This window comes from Arachis stenosperma, chromosome 3 (assembly GCF_014773155.1).
Source record: "Arachis stenosperma cultivar V10309 chromosome 3, arast.V10309.gnm1.PFL2, whole genome shotgun sequence".
Classification (NCBI taxonomy): Eukaryota; Viridiplantae; Streptophyta; class Magnoliopsida; order Fabales; family Fabaceae; genus Arachis; species Arachis stenosperma.
The window spans coordinates 162,716,947-162,743,585 of NC_080379.1; the positions used below are offsets into that span (position 1 = coordinate 162,716,947).

Below are 26,639 nucleotides of genomic sequence, written 5' to 3' on the forward strand. Positions count from 1 at the left end.
TTTGCTAAACAAAATTATCGTCGAATTTATCCACAGAAAAGAATAATTTAAAGGAAAACATATTAATTAATTAATTATTAACTAAAAATGAGATATCATCAAGTCGATTCATATGGTTTATTTTTACGAGTCACAAAAAAAAGGGTTTATTTTTACTAGCTAGTGGATGAGACATTTTTAAATTAATTGGACTCCACATTCTATCCATAAAATAAAGTAGAACGAGTCATTTGATGGGTAAAGAATATAATATTGAATATTTTATTTTTTTATTTCTTTGAAGAATAAACATTTTGTCCATATACTCATATATTAGTTAAAAAGCAAGTATCACATGCGCTTTTACGGAGGAGGGGTCATGTGGTAACATAGTAATTAGTTATAATTAAGACGATGGTTGCAATTTATTATTGTAAAAAACAATATTATATGTACTATTATATATATAATTTTAATTTTTATATTAAAATAACTGATAAAAAATAAAGATATTTATTTTTATATAGGAAAAGTACAATATATAATAATTAATACAAATATTATTTTTCTTTTAGAAAAACGTTGTTGAAATAAATAATAACAAGAATAGTACAAAATATTGTGGTTTGAACAAATATTAAACTCCATCAATATTGGAATATGCCTTAAATATTAAATAATCACTTGTTTGTCCATATACATTTGTCCATATATAGGGCATAGCATCGGCAACCAGGGTCTTTAATTAATTGCTTAAACGAATAAATGTTACACTATCATCATTAATAATCCTAATAAAAATACTAATACAATATTTATTAGAGTGGAAACTGGAAAAATACTCCTTGCTAGTTGCTCGTACCTTTACAGCGTGCAGCCGTGCACGGTGCACTTCACGTGGTGGGCACATTGTTCAAGTAATTGGATAATCATGATCATGTAACTAGTTGAAGAAATATGATTAAAATTACGAACAACGTTACACTTTTAAATATGATTTTTTTTGTTAATCTTATTCCAACTAAATTAATTTAATATTATAATAAAATTAATAATAATATTATTATTCTAAATCTTACTATGTAATTTAATTAAACTTCATTTATAAAAAATTTTAGATATATAACATTATTTTAAAATTATACGATTAACTAAAGAGTCCCGTTAGAAAGACAATGAGGTATCTATACAATATGTACAATGGATTATTTGCTTGGCTCAATATGTATTAATAATGTAAATTAAACATCATTATCCCTAATTTCTAGTTGCCTGTTCTGTCTTGTGAAGTGTAGCTTCCGTTCTTGTCGACCGAGTCGCACTCTGCCTCCTCGCGCTAACGCCCTCGTCGGAAGAAGCTTCGCCACTCCTCACGCGGCCGAACATCCGTGACCTGCAACTGTCAGCGTCGTCGACGTAAGTTGCAACCCCGAACAACCGCACTCGCGTCATCCCAGCGCTAGCCTGCTTTATGGGTCTTGTTGAATTACTCGAAGAATAAACAACCATGAAAACTGAGAAAGTGAACATCCAAAATCATACAAAAACGAACATCCAATGTGAACATTTTGAAACTTTGATAGTCAAATAAATCATAATCAATAATCATCGTCTACAACTAAGCACCCAAGAATAGCCTTCCACGTTCACAAAGAAAGTGAACATCCGGCAACGGAAAGAAGGCACAAACCGGCTGAGACGGAGGCGCTGGACGTCCGGGTTGCTGCGGTGCCCCGAGCTTGACTCACACAATATACGCGTCCTCCCTACATATGTGCGGATGACGGCGCTAGTCGGAAGAGTGTGGCCTGTGCGGACGACGGCGCCAATCGGAAGAGAGTCGGCGCGATGTCCGATGGTGACTGGTAACCATGGCGACACTGTACCGGCTTTTGCTTCGAGGAGAGAGTGAGAGAAGAAGTTCACACCGTATTGAGAGAGGGAGATAATCCTAATTTAATTCCATAACTGACGGGAATCATGATTTGATTTAAATTTTAAATTGGAAACTATTCAAAATTAATTAATTGCCATAACTTACGGGAGTCATGATTTGATTCAAATTTTAAATTAAAAAATACTTAAAATTAATTAATTACCTCTATTTTAATTCAAATTTCAATTCAACCCAATTATACATATTGTATAAAATATATATTGACTACTCATATTTTTTCTTAAATAAAAATTTTGGTATTAGAATAATGACATCTTGATGTTAATTTTTAAATTTACATGCGTTGATTTATATATGAGATAAAAGCATTCAATTTACTAAATATATAATATTTTTTAGCAAGGCATTTTTTTGTGTCGTATTACTAAATTTTTGGTGTCCATTTAGTGTTATTTTATTTTATTTTATAGAGTCAATATGATTTTTTAGTATGCAATTTATTTTTTACATTATGTATTATTGTATTTAAATTCTAGTGTCACTTAAAATAAATTTTGATGCTATTTTTATTTTTAGAAAGAATTCAATCCAAAAAGTATGAACCTACATTCATTCAATTAAATAAGATTACAATATACTATGTACATATTCATTCAAGTCTAATATAAAAAATAATGCTCCTAAAATAAGAAGAGAAACAAAACAAAAATAGTAAGAAAAAAATACAACATTAAAAAAATATATATTTACATTTTTGTAGTGAAATTTTGGTGTCAAAATAAAAAAATTTCAGTGTTATATTGTAATGTACAATTTAAAACTTTCTTTTCTCCTCCTCCTCCTCCTCTTCCTCGTCATCAACATCTTCTCATTCTTTTTCTTTTTTATCATCGTCTTCTTATTTTATATTTTCATAATTCTTATTTTACTCTTTTAATAAAATTTTGTGTCACGGTTAAAAATTTCAGTGTCAAAATTAAAAAATTTATGTGTCACGATTAAAAAATTTCGGTGCTATTTTATGATATATTTTGCATAACTTAAAACTCCTCCTCCTCCTTCTCCTCTTCCTCATCTTCTTCATCATCACCATCTTCTTCATTTTTTTTATCTTGTTTTATCTTTTGAAGGTTACAGAAGACTTAGAGAATGAAGAGGAGTCGAATTTATGGCCTTCTTTTACTTTGATAGATTATGTCTTTATACCTAACTTCAAACTTAATTTCTATTTGAACTGTGCAGCGAAAAATTTAAGAGACGGTTTTATTTTGTCTCATAAATTTCTAAAAACAAAACAACAAGCTAAGAGAAAGGAAGAAGTTGACACAGTCATATATCCTGGTTCAATTACCTTTGCAATACAACCTACATCCAGTGTCATGGTGAAATTTTTACTATAATCAAAGTATTACATACACAAATTTCATAAGATTTACACAATCCTATCTGGACAGACAAGTTTATTTCTAAACTTGACTTGATTATGCTAATACCTAATTCTTTACATTAAGTGCTTACTTAACTTAGCAAGGGACATCTCATTAGTACAAGACACAAGATAGAAAATTACAACCAAAGAAAATCTGAAATTACTCTTGACTTTTCTTTTAGATATTTCACTCAACCTTTTTCACTCTTATGCTTTTTCTCAATGTCTCTCTCTCAGCCTTTTACCTCTCAAAGACAATATAGAAAGATATACATTGAAATTAAAATACAAGATTAAAAACATGAAGGAAAATGATGCATAACAGCCTTTGATATTATAAGTTGAACCAGATTTAACTATCTCTAATGAAACTCTTCATTTTTGTGGAATATTCCTTTAGCTTAGAAACACTGTCTAAAAACGTTAAACTCTTCACAGGAAAGTTCTTTAAACAAGCTCAAATTCTGATTCTCTTTCCTTATCCTCAAAACCGAAAACCTTTTTCTTTTGTGCCTTGTGCTGAGTCACCATTTAGGCTTTTTTCAAGTCAACTCTTTGAACTCTGAGCATTCTTAACTTGTCATCTCAATTTCTTCATTTAACCCAAATTAAGGATATCGAAGTTGGTTTTTTTGCTTGATCGAAAATTTCAGAACAGCAAAAAAAAATTATTTAGTGGTAATCCCAAATTCAAATCTTTAAGATAGTGCTTTGTCCCCAAGAAACAATTTTAGCCTTTGATTCACAACAGTGATTATCAGAAATCACTTTTTTCATATATCCCAAATTGGCGTTGCAGAAATTTGAAGGAGTGAAAAAAATAAATTGCATGTAAATAGAAATAAATCACATTTATTTTTTGACTTATCTTAGCTTGCTTTAATTAGAGCGATTAGACATTTGTTTTTTTAATTTGTCTTTTTCTTTCTTTCTTCTCTGGTAAATGAACCAGGAAGAAATTTTCTCTCTCTATCTTCATGAATCTGACCGAAGAAAGCCTTGTGAACGTTGATTATGGTTGGTTTCAACTTGAATGAATCAACTTGGACTTGGATTGACTTGACTTTCCATTCAATCTAATTGTTTTCTTTGTTTCATTTTCTTGGGCTTTGTTTCAGAGTTAAAGATCTCACCAACAATCTTTGTTTCTTGGTTCCATTGTTTTGGGTTGCTGCTGCTTTAATTTTTGGCCTGCAATATATAATTAAAGCAATCAAAATTAATTGAGTGTTTAACCCAATAACTCAATATTTGTCATCATTATTTAAATTAATTGTATTCTCAACTCAACACCTTCTTATAATTCTTCTTATTTCATCCTTTTAATAAGCAAACAAACAAGAAAATTAAATTAAAAAATATATAATACTACAAAATTAATAAAAAGAGGAGGAAGAGAAAAATAAAAAATGTAGCAACAATAATAATAATAATAAAAGAAGGATAATGAAGAGAAAAAACGTAAAGAAGAAGAAAAAAGAGGAGAAACAGTTTACGTTAGTGGAGATAATTAGAGCGTCTATTTACACTCTTATTAATAAATTAGTTTTTGTTAGATTTTTACTAACTTGATTAAATTTAAATATCAAAAATATTTAAATGTGTAATAAAATTAAGAAAATATATATTTATATAAAGATAATAGTTAAAACGCATTAGACAATCTAAATTTGAATTTTCTAACCGAAAAATTTAGTAAAATATAAAGTGAGAGAGTTAATTAAGTTTGAATTTCTAATTTTAATTATTTATGAGTTTTATTATTTTAATCTAATCGTGATTAGATATTTTTATTTTAAAATTTTTTTATATAAGTAATTTAATATGTGTAATTAAATTATTTAATATAAGAATAATATTAAAAATTAATATTATATAAATTAATTTAGTTTCAATCAATATTATAACATGTTATTAAACAAATTTATTAAAAATTTTACTGAAATTTTTCTTTTATTAAATTCGAATTTTGAATTTTTTTAATTAAATTTTAAATGTTTTATTTTAAAAAATTTTAGATAGTTTTTCATATTAGACATTGACTGCAATATTAGCTATTAAAACTTTCTCTAAACATAATATAATATGTAGAATATCTTCTTAATTATTATATGTTTATATAAAGATATTTGAAAATCTTTAAGTAATTAAGAATTATTTTTTAATTTTTACCTTAGATCTGAAATAATACTAACTAGTAACCAACTCTTTCTTTATTATTTACACTAAAAATATCAGCTTCTTAACATTTTTTAAAAGTATAATTTTCACTAACTCTGATAATATATTGGTGGATTATACGAGTATATTATAGCAATACGTTGATTATATAATATTATTAAATTAAAAACACTTTAAAATATGTTGCTTAATAATAAAATAATATTATTTTAATTTTAATAATATTTTTAAAACATTATAATTATCGCAGTAACACTAGCATAATCCTAATAAAATAACTTATATATATTTACAAAAATATTATTTATATATTAAAATTAGATACTAAAATTTATTATTAATATATTTATATATAAATATATATATAATTTAATTTTTTTAATATATATTTTAAACTAATAACTAATTTTAATATCTGATATATTCATGCACGATGTCAATAACTCAATATGCATGAGCATGTATCTATATAAGAAGACCAATATTCTACATGTTCCTGCGCCGAAGCCCAAAAGCAAATTAAGCTATTAGAAAATCTCAACCACCATGGCTACTCTCTCCCCTCTCTCTTTCTTGGCCACAACCAAGGTCTCTGCATCCTCGCCATCCTTGCTTCCATCCTCCTCCAGAAAACCCTCCAAAGCTAGCCACCGAATTGCAAAGGTGTCATGCAATTCTAGCAACCCTCAAGGAGAACCACAAAACAACAGGAGGGATGTTCTGGTTGGCCTGGGAGGACTGGGGGCGGCGGCCGCCACTTTCTCCTACAACCCTTTGGCCTTGGCGGATGCGGTAGCCACCGACGTACACGCTTGCCACAAGCCAAGCCTTCCCCCAGGCGCAAAGCCCATCGCGTGTTGCCCTCCAAACTACGAAGACAAAGAACCCATTGAGTATGTTATCCCAAAGTACACAAGCCTAAGGATTAGAACACCTGCTCATGATTATGCTGACTTAGACAAGTACACGAAAGCCATTACCATCATGAAATCTCTTCCAGACGATCACCCTCACAGTTGGACTCAACAGTCTAGGATCCACTGTGCTTATTGCCACAACTCTTATACCCAAGTGGGTCACAAAGGCGTTGAAATGCAGGTCCACTTTTCTTGGATCTTTTTGCCTTTCCATCGCTGGTACCTTTACTTCTATGAGAGAATATTGGGGAAGTTGATCAACGATCCCACTTTTGCATTGCCCTTCTGGAACTGGGATGCCCCTGAAGGCATGGAGATGCCTGCAATATTCACAGACAGGAGATCCCCACTCTACAATGCTCTGAGGAACCAGAACCATCTACCACCAACGCTCGTAGACTTGAACTGGAATGGTAGGAGCACGGGTGTTGATGGGAGTGGTGACGTGGAAGCCAACCTGGCAACAATGTACAGACAAGTGTACGAAGTGAAGAGGCCATTATGCTTCTACGGGAAGCCTTACCGGGCTGGAGACAAGCCTTTAAGCGGTTCAGGAAATGGATCTGGATCCATAGAGTTGGTTCCTCACAACACGGTTCATAGTTGGACCGGTGATAAAACTCAGCCTAACATTGAGGACATGGGAGCTCTCTATTCTGCTGCCAGAGACCCCATCTTCTACTGTCACCATGCCAACATCGACAGAATGTGGAGCGTCTGGAAATCCTTCGGAAGAGAGGACATCACCGACCCTGACTACCAGAACGCCAGCTACGTCTTCTATGACGAGAACCTCAACCTCGTCACCGTCAAGAACAGTGACGCCTTCGACACCAAGAAGCTAGGCTACGATTACAAACAGCTGGATCTTCCATGGCTGAAATACAAGCCCACGCCACGTAGGACTAAGGCGCAGAGGCACGGACGGAAAGTGAAGAAGCTGGATTTGCCGTTCACGTTGAAGGATAAGATAGTGAGCACCGTCGTGAAAAGGCCGCAGACAAATAGGAGCCAGCTGGAGAAGGACGAGAAGGAGGAATCTCTGGTGTTCACGCTTCAGTTCGATAGGACGAAGCATTTGAAGTTCGATGTGTTGATCAATGAAGAAGAGGATTACAAGTGGGCGAACCCTAAGTACAGGGAGTTTGCTGGAAGCTTCGTGAATGTGTCTCATGCTGGTCAGGACCCCGGCGCCACCGAGACCACATTCACCGTTGGCATAACGGATCTGTTGGAGCAGTTGGATGCTGATGATGACGACACCATTGTCGTCACTCTTGTTCCACAGTACGGAGATCAGGTTATTATTAAGGATATCAAGATTAGTTTTGAAGAATGTAGGTTACGTTGAGCTCGTGCGTTCGTTTATTAGTTTCCTTTTCCTTCAATAATATAAGTTACTAATAGTCATGACTCCATTATGAGGGGTTCTTCTCTTTTCTCTAGTCTTTTTGTTTTCCTCCAGTAAAATGAAGCCTCATTTGTTGATGGCAAGCACAAGAATTCCAGTGAATTTAGTTAATGTCATGTTTTGATTCTCAAACTTTATGTCTCATTTTTTATCATGTATGGCTTTTGGTAGTGAAAATACACCATGTTTCATTTTTATATATATCTCACAAGTAATGCTAAAATGAATTCCATCCAACAATAATTATTCAAGTATTAAACGGGACTCACAATTTTCAATACACGAATGGTTGAGTAAACATTGATCCCCTACCTTCTCCTATTCATAATATTATTTTATTTTATATTTAGATTAATTTTTTGAACGTTAAGAAGCACATGTTGTTTGTTACAAAATCTAGTAGACTTTTATAAAATCTAGTAGCCTAGTATTTCGCGTCAAAAACCATATAAAACTATTAAATATTCCGATATATTTAATTAAATTCTAACTATTCTCAATTATATAACATAAGCATTCATATATATGGAAGTTGTCACCATTTAGTATTTACAATGATGCACGAACATAATGAAACTTTTTTGTTTTTCATACACACATTCGCCCACTGGCCACTAACACACACTAATCTAAAATTAAGGCTTTTTTTTAAAGTCAAAACCATCTATTATTAGGGAATATATATCCTTTCAATTTTTTTCTTCGATTATTTTGTCTAGTATAATCTGTTACTATTTAATATATTTTCTTAATAATATTTTTATTTCACATAAAAAATATATGATAAAAAATACACTTAACCAAATAACAGATAAAAATAGGTACAAAAAAAATTAATAGATAAAAATATTAAAAAAATTCATTCTCATTATTAACCTTTTTTTTTTGTTTACACACAAACTAATGTCAGTTACGGTTGGTATTGAATCTTACCTGGCATTTTAAGAGGCAACTCACACACATGCCTCGGCCATAGGCGACCAGCATTTTAACCCTAAATCTTTACCGTACAAAATATATTTTTGGGCCCTAGTAAATGGACAATCATTAATCCTTCTCTAGCAATGGGCTCTTAACCAAGAACATTGAATGACAAAAACAAAAAAAAAGAAAAACCAAGAACATTAATAAAAGAAAGGTTTGAACTTCGAAACGCCTTGTTTATATTGTTGCGTTCATTTATCCAAATACTCATAATATTATGTTAACAATTTTTACAGAAAATTAACAAAACCGTTATTCTTTTTTTCCTATCGTATGATAAGATTAAATAATTATAATTTTTAACATAAATGTCAAAAATCAAACAGGATAAATTAATTTAAAGATAAAATATATTTTCTATCTCTAATATTTACAAAAAGCTTAAAAATTCTAACATTTACTTTGTATTGATTTTACTTTAAAAAATAGTCTTGTTTTTTTTTGTAATTTTAGGTCATGCATGCTTTGATGGTCTATATATTTTTGTTAATGGTTGGTCGTATTTTTGGTGTTGAATGCAATGCGGATGAATCTATTGAATTTAAAAGGAAAAAATTGAACAATGGTGTACTAATTCTCTTCATTAGTGGATGAAGTTGGAAATAGACATTTTTGAAGAGTTTTTTACAAAAGCATTTCTCTTCGTTAGTTTAGGAACGACAATGTTAGTGGTAGATATATAATCATTTATGTGTCTTTTAGTCGTTTAAATTTTTAGAAGTAGCAATATCAGAATTTTTATGATCGAAAAGTTTATAATTTGATTTTTAATTTTTTATTTAACCAAAAGAAAGAAGTTAACCCTAAGACAAATAAAAAGAATAAGAAAGCTTATGCAAGAGAATTTACACTAATGCAAAAAAAGAGACTTTATGTGATAGAACACATTAGATATATAATCATTTACGTATTTCTTTTTATCAGTTTGAACTTAAAAAAAAATAGTATCATAATAGTTAAAGAATCAACACTTTTAGTACATAAAAAAAAGTTCATTAATATTAATTCAAAAATAAAGTAAAAAAAAAAGAAAAAAGATGTTGGCTTCTAGAATTCTGTTTAAGAAATTAACTGGTTAACCAAATCCTTGTAATACATTATATAACCTATTTTTTTTTAGTATTAAAAAAGAAGTGATATTATGACAAAAATAAATAAAAAATAATAAAACAAACTATCCTGAAATAGTAAAATGTGACCGTTTTCGGGTTTCACTAAAAGATGGTATCAAAAAGGGTAGAAACTCAGGTGCAGTCGACTTCACGTGAAGTTGATAACTAAGAGCCGTTAGTCGTTAGATAATTTGATTGATTTGACTAAATTTTCATCTAACGGTTTTCAATTATCAACTTCACGTGAAGTCAATTGCACCTGAGTTTTCACCATCAAAAATGTCATTCATATTATTAGTTAGCTAAATAAGGAACGAAGAAGATAGATACAAGTATTTAAATTCAAGTTTGTTATAATTATTAGGCAGAAGTTGTTATAATTATTAGGCAGAAGTTTGTTACTTAGTATGGCTTCAACTTGTATATAAGGGTGAACTTGTTACTTCTGCAGAATAAGAAAAACTATTGGTTCATTCATAATGCTTGGATAACACTTACTCTCTCTCTTCAAATCCTCTTCTTATTCTCCAAATTCTCTCTTATTACTTCTTTGCAATAACATTTAACATGGTGCGGTGAGCCATTGCCATTGCAATGCTGCATCACCTTCATCCTATCCCTTCTGTTTTCTTTTCTTCTTTTTCATCATTCTCATTTTTTTTCTCCTTAACTCACACGATAGAGCTGATGAGAATGTCATCATCAGAGACAGTTCCATGCATTTGATGATGCGTTTCGATCACGAGTTTTAGAGAAGAAGTTCTTCTACCTTATTTGATTTCCAACAACCCAGTACGCATTTTTTTTCCTCTTTCCTCAATGGATTCAGATCCACCGCCTCCGAATTCCTCCCTTGGCAATATTGATCTACAAACTCTTGCCAATTTAATTACTCAAATCAATGCAATTCAAGATGTTAGCTCCAAACATCCAATGCATCCAATCATGGATCCATCTACTCCTTTCTTCATTCACCCCGGTGAACATCCTGGTAAATCCCTAATTCCAATTGTGTTAGACAACAAAAACTATGGTTCTTGGTCTCGGTCAATGCGCATGGTTCTTAAATCCAAAAATAAACTTGCTTTTGTGGATGGTTCTCTGCCACCACCATCCAAGGATGATGCTACCTTTGAAGCTTGGGATCGCTGTAATACTCTAGTTGCTTCTTGGATCACACACTCACTGAGTCCGGACATCGCTAGCAGCGTCATTTGGAATAGCAATGCTCATGATATTTGGGAAGAATTGAAACAGAGATTTTATCAAGGTGATGTTTTTCGAATTGCAGAATTAGATGAAGAATTATTTTCTACTAAATAGGGCGACTTGAGCATTACCTCATATTTCACAAAATTGAAAACAATCTGGGAGGAATTAGAACTTTTTCGGCCGATACCTCTATGTCCTTGTTCATCTACTTGTGTTTGTGGATTTCAAGTGATAAGAAACTATCGGCAAGACACGTTTGTTGTGCGCTTTCTTCGGGGCCTCAATGAGCAATACTCTACCACTCGGTCAAGTCTCATGATGATGACTCCTTTGCCTTCCATTGATACAGCCTTTGCTTTGCTTCTACAGCAAGAACGGCAGGTGCTTGGGACTGATTCACTTGGTTCTCCAGTCCTCATCAATGCAGTGGATCGGAATGCCACTTACAATCTATCATGGAATGGTAGAAGAAAAGGAAGAGATATACGGGGAGGCAGAGGAGGCAAACATTTTGGTGGAAGAGGATCTCTGAGGTTGTGTTCCTTTTGTGGGAAAACCGGTCATCTTGTTGATGCTTGTTACAAGAAGCATGGTTTGCCTCCCCACCTCAAGCAAAAAATGCTGCAATCTGCTAATAGTGTCACAGTGAAATTCGATGAAACTGATGGTCACAATAGCATTGATTTGTATAAGGCGAATGCTTGTTCAGGTACTTCATTTACCGCTGAGCAAAAGGACGCCCTGTTAGCTCTTCTCCAATACCATTCAACACCTAATCCTCAAAATGTGAATCAATTTACTATTGCCACAAATCCACAGTCTTCAAGTGAAGGTAACTCTGTGGTTATGTCTTCTCTTTCACCTCATAGTCATGAATCCTGGGTCATTGACACAGGTGCCACGGTCCATGTTACTTTTAGTCTTGCTGCATTTGCTTCATACACTAAAATAAATCCAATTAGGGTTAGATTGCCAAATCAAAGCATCTTAGTTGCTACTATAGCTAGTCAAGTTAAATTTTCAAATTCATTATATCTCACTAATGTGCTTTACCTCCCAGATTTTGCATTAAATCTTATCTCCGTTTCAGCATTGATTTCTTCACTTGACTGTCAATTCATTTTTAACAAGTTTGGTTGTGAAATACAGGATTACCATACAATGAGGATGATTGGAGCAGCTGAAATCAATGATGGGTTATATGCACTCACAAAAAATTCTCGTTCACTTAAGGAACACACAGCATTGAGCATTGGCACCATTTCACCGTCACTCACTGACCCTACTGCACTTTGGCATCTTAGATTAGGACATTTACCATTTAATAAATTGCAAATTCTGCATTCGTTCAGATAATAGTAAAGAATTTTCTCAAGAACAGTTTTTTAACTCTAAAGGCATTTTGCATCAACGGTCTTGCGTAGAGACTCCCCAACAAAATGGAATTGTAGAAAGGAAACATCAACACCTTCTACAGGTCACAAGAGCCATCTTGTTTCATTCTTCCGTTCCATCTTGTTATTGGGATCTTGCTTTATCATATGCAACTCACATAATTAATTGTCTTCCTAGCAAGTTATTAGCTCAGAAAACTCCTTTTGAGATTTTAAACACCACATTACCTAATTTCACAAATTTCAAGGTCTTCGGTTGCTTAGTTTTCATCTCTACTCTTGCTTGTCAAAGGAAAAAACTTGATCCGAGGGCAAAGAAATGTGTTTTCCTTGGATTCAAGCCCGGCATAAAAGGTTTTTTGGTTTTGGATTTAAAAACTAATGAACTCATAGTTTCTAGAGATGTGACATTTTATGAGCATGTTTTACCCTTCAAAAATTCTGCATCCACTACTAATGACAATAGTATGAACTTTTATTCCACTGCACAAGCACATGATTCCATTGCATTTGATACACTTTTTGACTACTTACACACGCACAATCCACCACAAGGTCATACATTCATTTCCGACACAGCTCATGCATCCATCACACCTCAAAATAATATTCATTTCACTCATATTAATGCATCAGCATCTCCCTCTCTTCCTAGACCTGCATCACAACATGCACAACATAACTCACAACTTCCACCCTCACTTCCCAATATTAGAAGATCTACTAGAGAAAAGAAACAACCTGCATATCTTAATGATTTTCATTGTTTTCAAACCTCAATTGATTCCGCTGTGACAAAATCCTCAAGGTATCCAATTTCTAACTATGTTTCTTCTCATAATTTATCTAAGACACATCACACACTATCTGTGGCTATTGCATCGTCTGTTGAACCCAAACATTATGAGGAGGCTATTATTGAATCTTGTTGGAAAGACGCTATCTCCGCTGAATTAAAAGCTTTGGCTACAAATAAGACCTGGACCCTCACTCCTTTACCCATAGGAAAGAAAGCCATTGGTTGTAAATGGGTGTTTAAACTCAAACTGAAGCCTGATGGCTCCGTTGAGAGACATAAAGCAAGACTGGTTGCAAAAGGGTACACTCAGAGGCAGGGCTTTGACTTCTTTGATACATATAGCCCTGTAGCCAAAATGACAACATTACGACTTCTTTTGGCTTTAGCTGCTGCGAAAGATTGGCATCTTCACCAGCTTGATGTTAACACTGCCTTTCTTCTTGGTGATCTTGACGAGGAGGTCTACATGCAACTTCCTCCTGGCCTTGTTGTCTCTCAAACCGGGTTGGTGTGCAAGCTTCAAAAATCTCTTTATGGATTAAAGCAAGCTAGTAGACAATGGAATGCTAAGCTGACCTCTATGCTCACATCTCTTGGTTATTCTCAATCCAAACATGACTACTCTCTCTTCACAAAACGGACCGGTGAGACATTCACTGCTGCCCTAGCCTATGTTGATGATCTCATACTCACTGGGAATAATATACAAGAGATTGAATCTACCAAGAGACACCTTCACGAGGCTTTCAAAATCAAGGATATTGGGGATGTTAAATTCTTCTTAGGACTAGAAGTCGCCAGGGGAAGCAAGGGAATTGCTGTTAATCAACGAAAATATGTGCTTGATCTTCTAGCTGACTATGGTATGACTGATTGTAAACCTGTATCTACTCCTATGGACTACTCTAACAAGTTAAGTAAAACTTCAACTCCTCCCTATTCTGATGTGGCTTCATATCGACGATTAATTGGCAAGCTTGTTTATCTTACCACAACAAGACCTGACATTTCTTTTGCCGTTGGCAAACTCAGTCACTGCCTTGATTGTCCAACCATTGCTCATTATCAAGCTGCCATTCGTGTCTTAAAGTATCTCAAACAAGTCCCATGCGGCTGGTTTATTTTTCTCAACTTCCTCAGATTTGTTGCTTTCGGGTTACTCTGACGCCGATTGGGCATCATGCATCGATACAAGAAGGTCCGTTTCTGGTTTCTGTTTCTACTTGAGGACCTCCCTCATTTCATGGAAGAGCAAGAAACAATTGACAGTGTCCAGATCCTCTTCAGAGGCAGAGTATCGTGCTCTTGCCTTAGCAACTTGTGAAGCTCAATGGCTCTCTTATCTTATGTCTGATCTTGGCTTACCTTGTTCTAGTCCTATTCCTATCTATTGTGACAGCCAATCCGCTCGTCACATTGCTGCCAATCCCGTTTTTCATGAGCGCACTAAACACATCGAAGTCGATTGCCACGTCGTACGAGAAAAATCTTCATCAGGTCTTATCAAACTTTTGCCAATTTTCACCAAAGAACAAAATGCTGACATCTTCACCAAACCACTTGCACCTGCTCCTTTTAAGACTTTCTACATCAAGTTGGGATTGTTGGACATCTATTCTCCCAACTTTAGGGAAAATGTATGAGTTTTGTGGCGGTTGTTAATTCAGATTGTAAGTTGTCAGTTTTGTCTCAAAACTAGCAACTTAAGGGGAAATGTCATTCATATTATTAGTTAGCTAAATAAGGAACGAAGAAGATAGATACAAGTATTTAAATTCAAGTTTGTTATAATTATTAGGCAGAAGTTGTTATAATTATTAGGCAGAAGTTTGTTACTTAGTATGGCTTCAACTTGTATATAAGGGTGAACTTGTTACTTCTGCAGAATAAGAAAAACTACTGGTTCATTCATAATGCTTGAATAACACTTACTCTCTCTCTTCAAATCCTCTTCTTATTCTTCAAATTCTCTCTTATTACTTCTTTGCAATAACATTTAACAAAAAAGATAAAATTAAGTATTTTAGTACCCAATTATGTTAGTGAAAGCCCAATGGGCTACGACTTGATAAAACTCAGTTGACCAAAAACTGTAACATTTCAACATACAAACACTAACAAACAACAACAACCAGACTACAAAAAAGATAATAATTAATACTAACAATGGCAAAATCTTATTTCACAACCAAAAAGAAAATTTTTCTACTGGATGAGATGGGTTGCATGGATAAAAAATATATCGACACGTGAAAATTCAATTTGGACGAGCCTATCGAAATAAATTTAATCACACAATATCACATAAGTAATTTTAATCATATATCTGTCAAAATAAATTTTAAATGAGATCACTTTAGGCGAAGAAATATAATTTCTAGTGTTCCAAAAGATCTGTCTCTTAATATTATATATTAATATCTTATAACATATATATGGTACAGAGATGTTGAAGAAATTTTTTCTTTTATTTTTTTTACACAATAATATAACCACACAATGCAATGCAAGTAGGGAAAATGAAAAAGAATATCTTGCACAGAAGGATTAGAACAGCAAGATGAACCCTATTCCTTTCTTTCTAACCTTTATAGATATTCAACAGAGCAAGTATCATTGCGTCAACATCAATAATGTTATTTGAACATATTTTTCGTGGCCATCTTTAATCATTTATCTATCTTGGATAATACTTATACAAAAGATGTTCAGATCTTGGGATTATTAATTTTTATATATGTATAAAAAATTTGATGAATCTAACTGAACGTTCTGTATTATTCCTTCTCAATTGAGAATAATGGTCAGAGAAGAAGGAAGCAGGGGATAATAATATACACAAGGGTAACAAAGTTTTCTGAACATGTCAACTCAAAATCTCAAATCCAGTCTTCAAAGGTTGGAATTTTCCTTGTGTGCCACAGATTAAGAATTTTGTGTAGCATATAGTTACGTCACAATTTCCAGATTAAGAACACACTTGCACTTTTTTCGTGTATGTGTTTTCACTCAAAAGATTTGTTGCATTAATTTATATACTGGTTAATTTATGCGCCGCGTACTGAGAATCATATTGGTTAATTTACAAGATCTTCATGTCACTTTTGAGTTTTGAGCCTCTGATTTGTTTTAGCATCCCCTTATGCCCACAGTACATTTAGCTGGCTTCCAATATTGGATGGTGTTATATTTTTGGAAAGCTTTCGAGTACATGGGTATTGAAAGAGCCTAGCAGCGGAAACGACAACAATATCCAACACAAGAACAATATGGAAGCACTCACAACACAATATGGCAGTAACTATAACAAGTAAATATAGCAAGTAAAGCAATAACAAGAACACACCAAGATTTTAACGTGGAAAACCTCCTCAATGTAAGAGGTAAAAATCACGGGTCGTCCAGACCAATGAAATAGCTCCACTATAATCAAATGAGGTAGAAGAGAGTCTCAAACAAAGCACAAAAACGTGCATATAACCAGCCAAAACATCAATGCACCAAAGCTCACAAATAATAGGCAAGAAGATGAAATATACCCAAAAAATAGAACTAATGTCAAAGCGAATTTCTCCCTCTGCAGACCTCCAATTAAAATCTTCACCGTTCAGAATGAAGAACAAGATGTGAAGAATCTACAGTTCAAATTTCACATCGATCCAACGGTGAAAGAATGAGAAACTGCCGTTCCAAAATTTCTGCTCTGTGTAAAAATGGGAAACCTAATTTCTCCTACTGCAAACCTCCAATCAACATCTCCACCGATCAGAATGAAGAACAAGATGATAGAAATATGCAGTTTAAATTTCAAGTCGATCCAACGGTGAACAGCTGAGAAACTGCCATTTGAAATTTACTGCTTTGGACAAAAACGGGAATTCTGTTTTTTTCCTCTTCTCTCTCACTTGGTGGCTATTCTCTCTCTCTCTCAAAAGACCTCAAAAAACTGAATTAGGGTTATGACACTAGGGTGCAAGAATACACCCCAAAATGTTGGGCTTGGGCCTCACAAAGGAGAGAAAAAAAACCCAACAAATCTCCCCCTTCTCGACTAGGTGGAGACCCTCGCCATTCCGGCGATCAAATAACATGTTTCAAACTTTTCTCTTGACAATGCTTTTGTCATCATATCAGCACCATTGTCATCAGTGTGAACTTTCTCAAGTTCCAACAACTTGGAATCTAACACATCCCGTATCCAGTGATACCTAACATCGATATGTTTAGATCTTGGATGAAAAGTAGAATTCTTGGCAAGATGAATAGCACTTTGGCTATCACACAACAAGACATAACGGTCTTGCTTAAAACCAAGTGCTGCAAGAAACTTTTTCATCCACAACAACTCTTTACATGCTTCAGTTGCTGCAATAAACTCTGCCTCTGTGGTAGAAAGTGCAACACACTTCTGTAACCTTGACTGCCATGAAATAGCTCCCCCTGCAAACTTGACCAAATAACCTGAAGTAGACTTTCGAGAATCAATATCTCCTGCCATGTCTGCATCAGTAAAGCCAACTAGCAAAGGTTTCTCACCACCAAAACTCAAACTCAAGTTAGTTGTACCTTTGAGATATCTCATAATCCATTTAACAGCATTCCAATGTTCTTTACCTGGATTAGAGAGAAAACGACTCACTGTACCAACCGTATGAGCAATGTCTGGTCTAGTACACACCATAGCATACATCAAGCTTTCAATAGCTGAAGCATAAGGAATTTCATTCATTGCTTGGTACTCAACTTAAAATGAGGAGCAAAAGAACTAGCAACACATTTGGCATCATTCATGCCAAACCTTTGAAGCACCTTCTTTATGTACTTCTCCCGTGACAAATAAAGCTTCTTGGAAACTTTATAACGAGTAATAGTCATGCCCAAAATCTGTTTGGCAGGACCCAAGTCCTTCATAGCAAAGAACCTGCTCAACTATTTCTTCAACTCATTAATCCTCAAAGCATTCTTGCCCACAATCAAAATATCATCCACATAAAGCAAAAGAATGATAAAATCATCATCAGAAAATTTTTGCACAAATACACAATGATCTGAAGTTGTCTTACCGTAACCATGCTTTCCCATAACAGATTCAAACTTCTTGTACCACTGTCTTGGAGCTTGCTTCAACCCATAAAGACTCTTCTTAAGCTTGCACACAAAATCTTCCTTTCCTTTAACAATAAAGCCCTCCGGTTGCTCCATGTAGATCTCCTTATCTAAATCACCATGAAGAAAAGTTGTCTTCACTTCCATTTGCTCAATCTCTAAATCAAGAGACGCTACTAATCCAAGCACAGCACGAATGGATGACATCCTCACAACAGGAGAAAAGATCTCCTCATAATCAACACCTTTTCTCTGGCTAAAACCTCTAACAACCAATCTAGCCTTATACCTAGGCTTAGAATTGTGTTCTTCATTCTTGATTCTTAATACCCATTTGTTCTTCAAAACTCGCATACCCTTCGGTAGCTTCACCAACTCATAGGTATCATTCTCAAGCAAGGACTTCATTTCTTCTTGCATAGCTTCAAGCCATTGAGCTTTGCTTTCATCTTCAACAGCCTCTCCAAAGCATTCAGGTTCTCCCCCATCAGTCAACAAAATAAACTCATGTGGAGAATACCTTGATGAAGGTTTCCTCTCTCTTGTAGACCTTCTGAGTGCATTTGCAGGAATTTCCAAAGCTAGTTCTTCATCTTGATCATCATCACCAACTTCATCAAGTATCGGATCAACTGTTCCATCTTCACCTGCACATGTATCATGCTCATTATTTTGAGCTTCAACTCTACCATCTTTTACCATAGGCATAGAGGGAGTAATATCCATCTCAGAAAAATCATCACTAGGCTGAACCATTGGCTTCTCTGCATGATCAACATCCTTCAATGTTTGGTTTTCAACAAAGACAACATCTCTACTTCGAATCACCTTCTTGTTAACAGGATTATAAAACCTGTAACCAAACTCATCCATGCCATAGCCAATAAAAATACACTGCCTAGTCTTTACATCAAGTTTATATCTCTCATCTTTAGGAATATGAACAAAAGCTTTACATCCAAAGACTCTTAAATGATCATAAGAAACATCATTACCTGACCATACCTTCTTTGGCACTTCAAATTGCAAGGGAACACATGGTGTCCGGTTCAAGACATGAACAACAGTGCTCAAAGCTTCACCCCAAAAGGATTTTGCCAATCCAGATTGTGACAACAAGCACCTAACTCTTTCAACCAGTGTTTTGTTCATCCTTTCAGCCAAGCCATTCAACTGAGGAGTCTTTGGAGGAGTCTTCTGATGTCTTATACCATGCTCTTTACAATAAGCATCAAATGGACCTGAGTACTCACCAGCATTGTCAGTACGAATGCATTTCAACTTCTTCCCAGTTTCTCTTTCAACAGAAGCTTGAAATTGCTTGAACACATTCAAAACTTGATCTTTGGTCTTCAAAGTGTAAACCCATAATTTCCTAGAATGATCATCAATAAAGGTTACAAAATAGATAGACCCTCCAAGTGTTCTTGTCTTCATCGGTCCACATACATCAGAATGCACAAAATCAAGTATCTCCGGCTTCCTTGAAGGTGGATGGCTCTTGAAAGAAACCCTGTTTTGTTTCCCAGCAAAGCAATGATTGCACTTTTGCAAAGCAACCTTACAACCAGATAAAAGATTCCTCTTGGATAACATATTCATACCCTTCTCACTCATATGACATAATCTCTTATGCCATAAATCAGTTTCATCAACAAACTCAGCAGCATTAACAACATCTTTTACAATATTTGCTTGAGTTAAATAAAGAGTAGAGTGTCTTGTACCTCTAGCAACAACCATGGAACCCTTGGTGAGCTTCCAGCTATCACGAGAAAATGAGCTATCCAAGTCTTCATCACATAACTTACCAACAGAAAGTAAGTTCAACCGAATATCTGGAACATGCTTCACACGCTTCAAAGTCAACTTGGTACCGTTGGAGGTTTCTAAACAAACCTGTCCAACACCAGCACATTTTGCAACACCTTGATGAGCCATTTTCATATCACCAAAATCACCAGGAGTATAGGACGTAAACAAATCCCTCCTAGATGTAACATGAATAGAAGCACCGCTATCAATCACCCAACTAGTGCTATTATCAACAAGGTTAACAGATTTAAACTCCTCAACAACAAGAAAATCATCATGAGTTACATTAACCTTGTCTTCCTTGCTATCATCATCTTTATTTGTGCTCTTGTCTTTACTTGCCTTGGCTTTCTCCTTCTTTAGCTGCCAACAAAATCTCTTCACATGTCCCTTTTAACCACAATGATGACACTCAATATTCTTATACTTTCCTCGAGACTTGCTTCTGCTTTGATCTCTACCTTTAGGACCTCGACTTTTGCTTCTCCCCCTAGACTCAGAAACAAGAACATCTGAATGTGTAGTCGATGTACCTTGTGACTTTCTTCTCATCTCTTCATTCAAAACACTACTCTTGGCAAGATCCATAGAGATTACACCATCAGGAGCAGAATTAGACAATGACATTCTGAGAATTTTCCACGAGTCTGGTAAGGAGCCAAGAAGTAACAATCCTTGAACCTCTTCATCAAACTTGATGCCCATAGAAGATAACTGATTCATAATTCCTTGGAAATTATTCAAGTGATCTGTCATTGATGTCCCATCTGTATACTTCAAAGCCAACAACTGCTTGATAAAAAACATCTTGTTATTCCCAGTTTTTCGAGCATACAACTGTTCAAGCTTAATCCAAAGGGTTCGAGCATGTGTCTCTCCAATAATATGGTTCAACACATTATCGTCAACCCACTGCCTAATATATCCACAGACTTGTCTATGCAACAAAGTCCAATCATCATCAGACTTATCATTAGGCTTTTCTGTACCAAAAACTGGTTGATGAAAATTTTTGACATAAAGCAAATCTTCCATCTTTGACTTTCACAAATCATAATTAGGACCATTAAGAGTGATCATCCTACTAGTATTAGTATTAGCTTCCATTGTTCACAGAATCACAAGCCCAGAAAAATACCAACAAGCTCTGATACCAGTATGAAAGAGCCTAGCAGCGGAAACGACAACAATGTCCAACACAAGAATAATATGGAAGCACTCACAACACAATATGGCAGCAACTATAATAAGCAAATATAGCAAGTAAAGCAATAACAAGAACACACCAAGATTTTAACGTGGAAAACCCCCCTCAATGTGAGAGGTAAAAACCACGGGTCGTCCAGACCAATGAAATAGCTCCACTATAATCAAATGAGGTAGAAGAGAGTCTCAAACAAAGCACAAAAACGTGCATATAACCAGCCAAAACATCAATGCACCAAAGCTCACAAATAATAGGCAAGAAGATGAAATATACCCAAAAAATAGAGCTAATGTCGAAGCGAATTTCTCCCTCTACATATCTCCAATTAAAATCTTCACCGTTCAGAATGAAGAACAAGATGTGAAGAATCTACAATTCAAATTTCACGTCATTCCAACGGTGAAAGAATGAGAAACTGCCGTTCCAAAATTTCTGCTCTGTGTAAAAATAGGAAACCTAATTTCTCTCTTGCGAAACCAATTTCTCCTACTGAAAACCTCCAATCAACATCTCCACCGATCAGAATGAAGAACAAGATGATAGAAACATGCAGTTTAAATTTCAAGCCGATCCAATGGTGAACATCTGAAAAACTGCCATTTGAAATTTACTGCTTTGGACAAAAATGGGAATTCTGTTTTTTTCCTCTTCTCTCTTACTTGGTGGCTATTCTCTCTCCTCTCAAAAGACCTCAAAAAACTGAATTAGGGTTATGACACTAGGGTGCAAGAATACACCCCCAAAATGTTGGACTTGGGCCTCACGAAGGAAAGAAAAAAAAACCCAACAGATATATTGCTATTTTAGTTAATTTTAACCGTTAATTTTAATTATGTATATTATATATATTTTTATAATTAAGATCAACAGTTAAAAATTATTAAAATACAACTGTATCAGTATAGTTAAAAGTTTTTCTATATTTTTTTTGTGTGGAATTTGCCATTGCCAAGTTATTGGTATTAAATTAATTTGGAAATTTGACTGTTACTTTGACAAACTGCATTTTAATTCAGAGGTTTTAAGCCACTCATAGTAAAAGAGTTTGTGTCTAATTGGCGGAGACATTTTCTTAAGAAAAATTACTCCATACAAATTGTGTGGAGTCACATAATAATATAATTTTACAATAAAAAATATTTTATATATTTTTTATTTAAACATATATTCTAGGTCACAAATTACACTTATTTAGTGATATATCATCTTCAGCCAATATAAATAGATATTCATATTTATATATTACAGGATTGATAGTGATAGATAGCTAATACATTAAGTTAAAATTCAAAAGTTTAAGAAAATGTTTCACCAGAAAGCGAATGAGATCATTGGTGGAGGAACAACTAAAACTCTGAAAGCTTATTTGATGTGGTCAGCCAATGAGAAACAACTTATCAAGGAAAAATCTCTTAAAGCATTACCATAAACATTATCAATGATCATTATTTAGCATCCGGACCCATAAAACCAATAGCAATTATTATTATCTTGCATGTACCTATATACAGTTAGCAATAGTAGCAATGATATGAGACAAGAGGAAGAACAACACTTTGTAAAGTTAATTAAACAAATTAGCAAAGTAGTGTTTTCATTCGACACCTAATCAACTGTATTTTTTTTTTATTAACTTTTGATATTTTTTTTAAAAGTGTTATTAATAAATATATTTATTATTAGTCATGTCAACGCGATAATGGTTGGATACAAATATATAATAAAAAATATTAGATATAAATTCATCCATTTTTCTATCTATTAGTTTAAATTTTTGCAATAAATAATTTTATTATATGATATTATTAGAATTGAGATTGAGTAAGATTAATTCAAATTCAAAAATTAACTCATTGATGAGAGATTGAACACTTATAAATTTTGTAGAGATTTTATTTTTGGAAAAGTTAAAACTTGTAAATGTCCTGAATGATCATAAAAAATGAATATTTATAAGTAAGTGATCTAATTAACAAAATTAAATAAAATAGGTTCTAATATCCTATTGGAATTGAAATTTAGTAAATTTAATTCACCAATCTCAAACATAAACTCATAAAGTAAAAAATGCATTACACTTACAAACTCTTTAAAAATCTTATCCTTTAGAAATGCAAGATTTGTAATAAATATAATAGACATCTATAATAAAAAGTTTAAAATTTGATACTTGTCACTTACATGCACCAAAAAAAAAATCAATATAAAACAAACTAAAAAAAACTTATATACACAATATTAATTTTAATTTTTAGGATAAATTATTTACAGTAATACTAGAGAAACAAGTCTTTTTATATAACATAACATTCATAATTTTATATATATATAATATTTGTAATTATATATTTATTACATTTAAAATTATATAATTATTCTAACGATAACTAATAAATATTAAATAAAACAACTTTAGGTTATTTGGATTGATTTTTATTATCTCTCGAATATTATTAAATTATTTAATATAAACATATGACAAAATCTGATTTCACAATAGTAGTTAATATTATCGCACTTTATAAAGAATGATGTGATGGTAAAGAATAAAAATTATTATTTTAATAAAAAATTCACTAAAAAAATTTATCATATACAATCTATATAAATTTTTATAAATTTAATAAATATCTTCACTTCATCCCATTCCGCTCTTAACAAAAAATTCTCCCTTATAAAATGTACCAAATGAATGACAAATGGGACCGTAATGTGATGCGTGACCGTGCATAATAGCGAATAAAATTTCGTACAGTAAAAATAGTATGATCCGTATATATGCTATAATGTTATATATATATATATACACACGTGTCTGCCATTTCATACACATGCATGACATAAGAAAGGAACGAAGGGAAAAAAAATCGTGATCACATTTGGTTGGTTTAATAGTTAACTTGCTTTACTAGTTTTCCATTCATTACTTATTAGTGTGTGTGAATGAGTTATTTTCACCCCTAAATTTTGTGACCTAAATTGCACGGCACAATAATACTGGTTGTGCGGTTGAAATATCACGCTAATCGCTAAGCATCGATTCATAGGCAATTGCAATGTAAACACACACCCACACAGTGGCGGATCCTAATTCACGAAAGAGAACCACCTGTATAAAAACATTTAAAATATTTTTTAAAATATATTTTTTAATAATTAAAATTTAATATATATAATTAATTTAATTATTTTTTTTTGTCAAAATTAGATTAGATAAATTAATTTAACTAAAAAATCAATAAACTAAATATTGAATTGATCTAAATTATTTTTTTTGATAAAAAATGATTATAACAATTCTATTATAAAAAATGACTAAAATACTCATATTGTATATATTTTGATAATACTAAAGATTATAACTATATGACAACACATAAAAAAAGAAAGATTAGGATTTAGAGTTCTCAATAATAATAATAATAATAATAATAATAATAATAATAATAATAATAGTAGTAGTAGTAGTAGTAGTAGTATTTTAGTCATTTTTTATAATAAGAATATTATAGTTATTTTTATAAAAAATATTAATTTAGACTGGTTCAATGTATAATTTATTGATTTTTGGCCAAATTAATTTTAGGGTTAAGTATGATTTTGGTCCCTAACGTAGGGGCCAAAAATTTATTTCGTCCCTCGACTTTTTTTCGCTTCAAAAAGGTCCCTGAGGTTCCGGTTTGTTTTAAAATCGTCCCTCGGACGATTTTACCCCTGTGGTCGTTAGGTTTAGATATGACCGTTTTAACGGATATGGGAAACGTTAATTAATATAAATAAATAATAATAGAAGGATTAAATCAAGAAAGTGAATGAATGTGAAGTGCAGGGGAGGGAGGAGTAACGACGGGAGATGCTGCTGAAGGTGGACGGCTAGGGTTCACGAGACAGTGGCGTCCATGGCTTCCCAGAGCTCAAGAGCCTCACGTTTTCGTTCAGATGCAAAGGAGTTGCTTTGTGGCCATAGTGAGAGGCCGATTTTGCGAACTTCATCGACGAAGGATAACCCTGGACGAAGATTCTGGGGTTGTGTATACTATAAGGTAAAGTGTTCTTCCTATTTTGCTATTGTGGGTCTGAGAATTTGGGGTTTCTTCATATGTTTCTATGGCTCCTATTAGGTTCAGGATGGGTGTGATTTCTTCAGATGGGCAGATCCGAAACCTGGTGGTGTTCACCAAGAGGTTGAATTTGCAAGAAATAGGAGGAAGATAACGAAGTTGAAGGCAAGATTAAAGGAGTTGGAGACGAAGCTTTGGGTTGTGGCTGCTCTATGTATTGCTGGGTGGGTGGGGTTTTTGTTCTTATTCCTGCAGAATCATCACAACTTAAAGCACCCGAATGGAATGCACTTACGTTATAGATGATTTGGTAGGGAATGTTATGAGGTTTCCTGTGTTGTGTGGGTAGAGTTTGAGAGTATTCTGTGATGTTACAATGGTTTAGGTTTGTAGTATCTTTGAAACTGTTTGAATTAATGAAACTGTTTGAATTAATGAAGGAAAGTGTTGTTTACTGTTGCCCAAATTGTCACCTTCTTTAATGGTGGAGTTGTGTTATTTTGTAATGTAAAAGTAGTTTATGAGCAAAGCAGAAAAGCATTCAATACAAGATCTGAAATTTCAATAATTAGTAATGGAATATTTCATTTGATGAGTAGTTAAAACATACAAAAATATTTTGTGGTTGCCTTCACATGCCTAGTACCAAAAAATAGAGAAGCAACACTTCAAGTTTTCTCAGGAACTTAATGCCAAAATACAGTTCTCAAACCAAAAAACAGAGAAGCAAGACTTCAAGTTTCCTCAGGAACTTAATAACAAAATTACAGTTCTCAAACCAGAAAACAGAGAAGCAACACTTCAAGTTTCCTCAGGAACTTAATACCAAAATACAGTTCTCAAACCAAAAAACAGAGAAGCAACATTTCAAGTGTCCTAAGGCACTTAATACCAAAATAAAGTACCAAGATTAAAAACACTGCTTGCAAGTCATCAATACAAAAGTCACAAAATATTCCACACTCAAATCCTAAAGATTTTCCGACTGAGATGGGGGTAACTTGGCCATCAACCTCAACTTCTGCAGGGGTAGATGAGGTGCACTGCATTGAATGACAGAAAAGGGCCTCTTCCTCACAGATGGCTGGCTAGGAGGCTGTTTGTTGCTGGTGGAGGTTGCAGCAGATGCAGCCTT

General features: G+C 33.6%; 2 protein-coding genes across 2 annotated transcripts; both read left to right on the forward strand.

Moving 5' to 3' along the window:
- Positions 1-6,000: 6,000 nt before the first annotated feature.
- On the forward strand, positions 6,001-7,946 carry LOC130967483 (polyphenol oxidase, chloroplastic-like). Its single transcript, XM_057892349.1, has one exon. The coding sequence runs from the start codon at positions 6,033-6,035 to the stop codon at positions 7,752-7,754; it is 1,722 nt and encodes a 573-aa protein (XP_057748332.1). The 5' UTR covers positions 6,001-6,032; the 3' UTR covers positions 7,755-7,946.
- Positions 7,947-25,342: 17,396 nt separating this feature from the next.
- LOC130967148 (uncharacterized) lies at positions 25,343-25,810 on the forward strand. The gene is made up of 2 exons (XM_057891968.1): positions 25,343-25,486; positions 25,565-25,810. Exons 1-2 carry the CDS (start codon positions 25,343-25,345, stop codon positions 25,808-25,810), a joined length of 390 nt encoding a protein of 129 aa, XP_057747951.1.
- The last annotated feature ends 829 nt before the right edge of the window (positions 25,811-26,639 follow it).

Bases quoted from the DNA above. Each gene is read 5' to 3' on its own strand.
- LOC130967483 (XM_057892349.1), top strand. From the start codon at position 6,033: ATGGCTACTCTCTCCCCTCTCTCTTTCTTGGCCACAACCAAGGTCTCT.
- LOC130967148 (XM_057891968.1), top strand. From the start codon at position 25,343: ATGGCTTCCCAGAGCTCAAGAGCCTCACGTTTTCGTTCAGATGCAAAG. The intron at 25,487-25,564 runs GTAAAGTGTTCT...GGCTCCTATTAG, and splicing joins GGGGTTGTGTATACTATAAG to GTTCAGGATGGGTGTGATTT.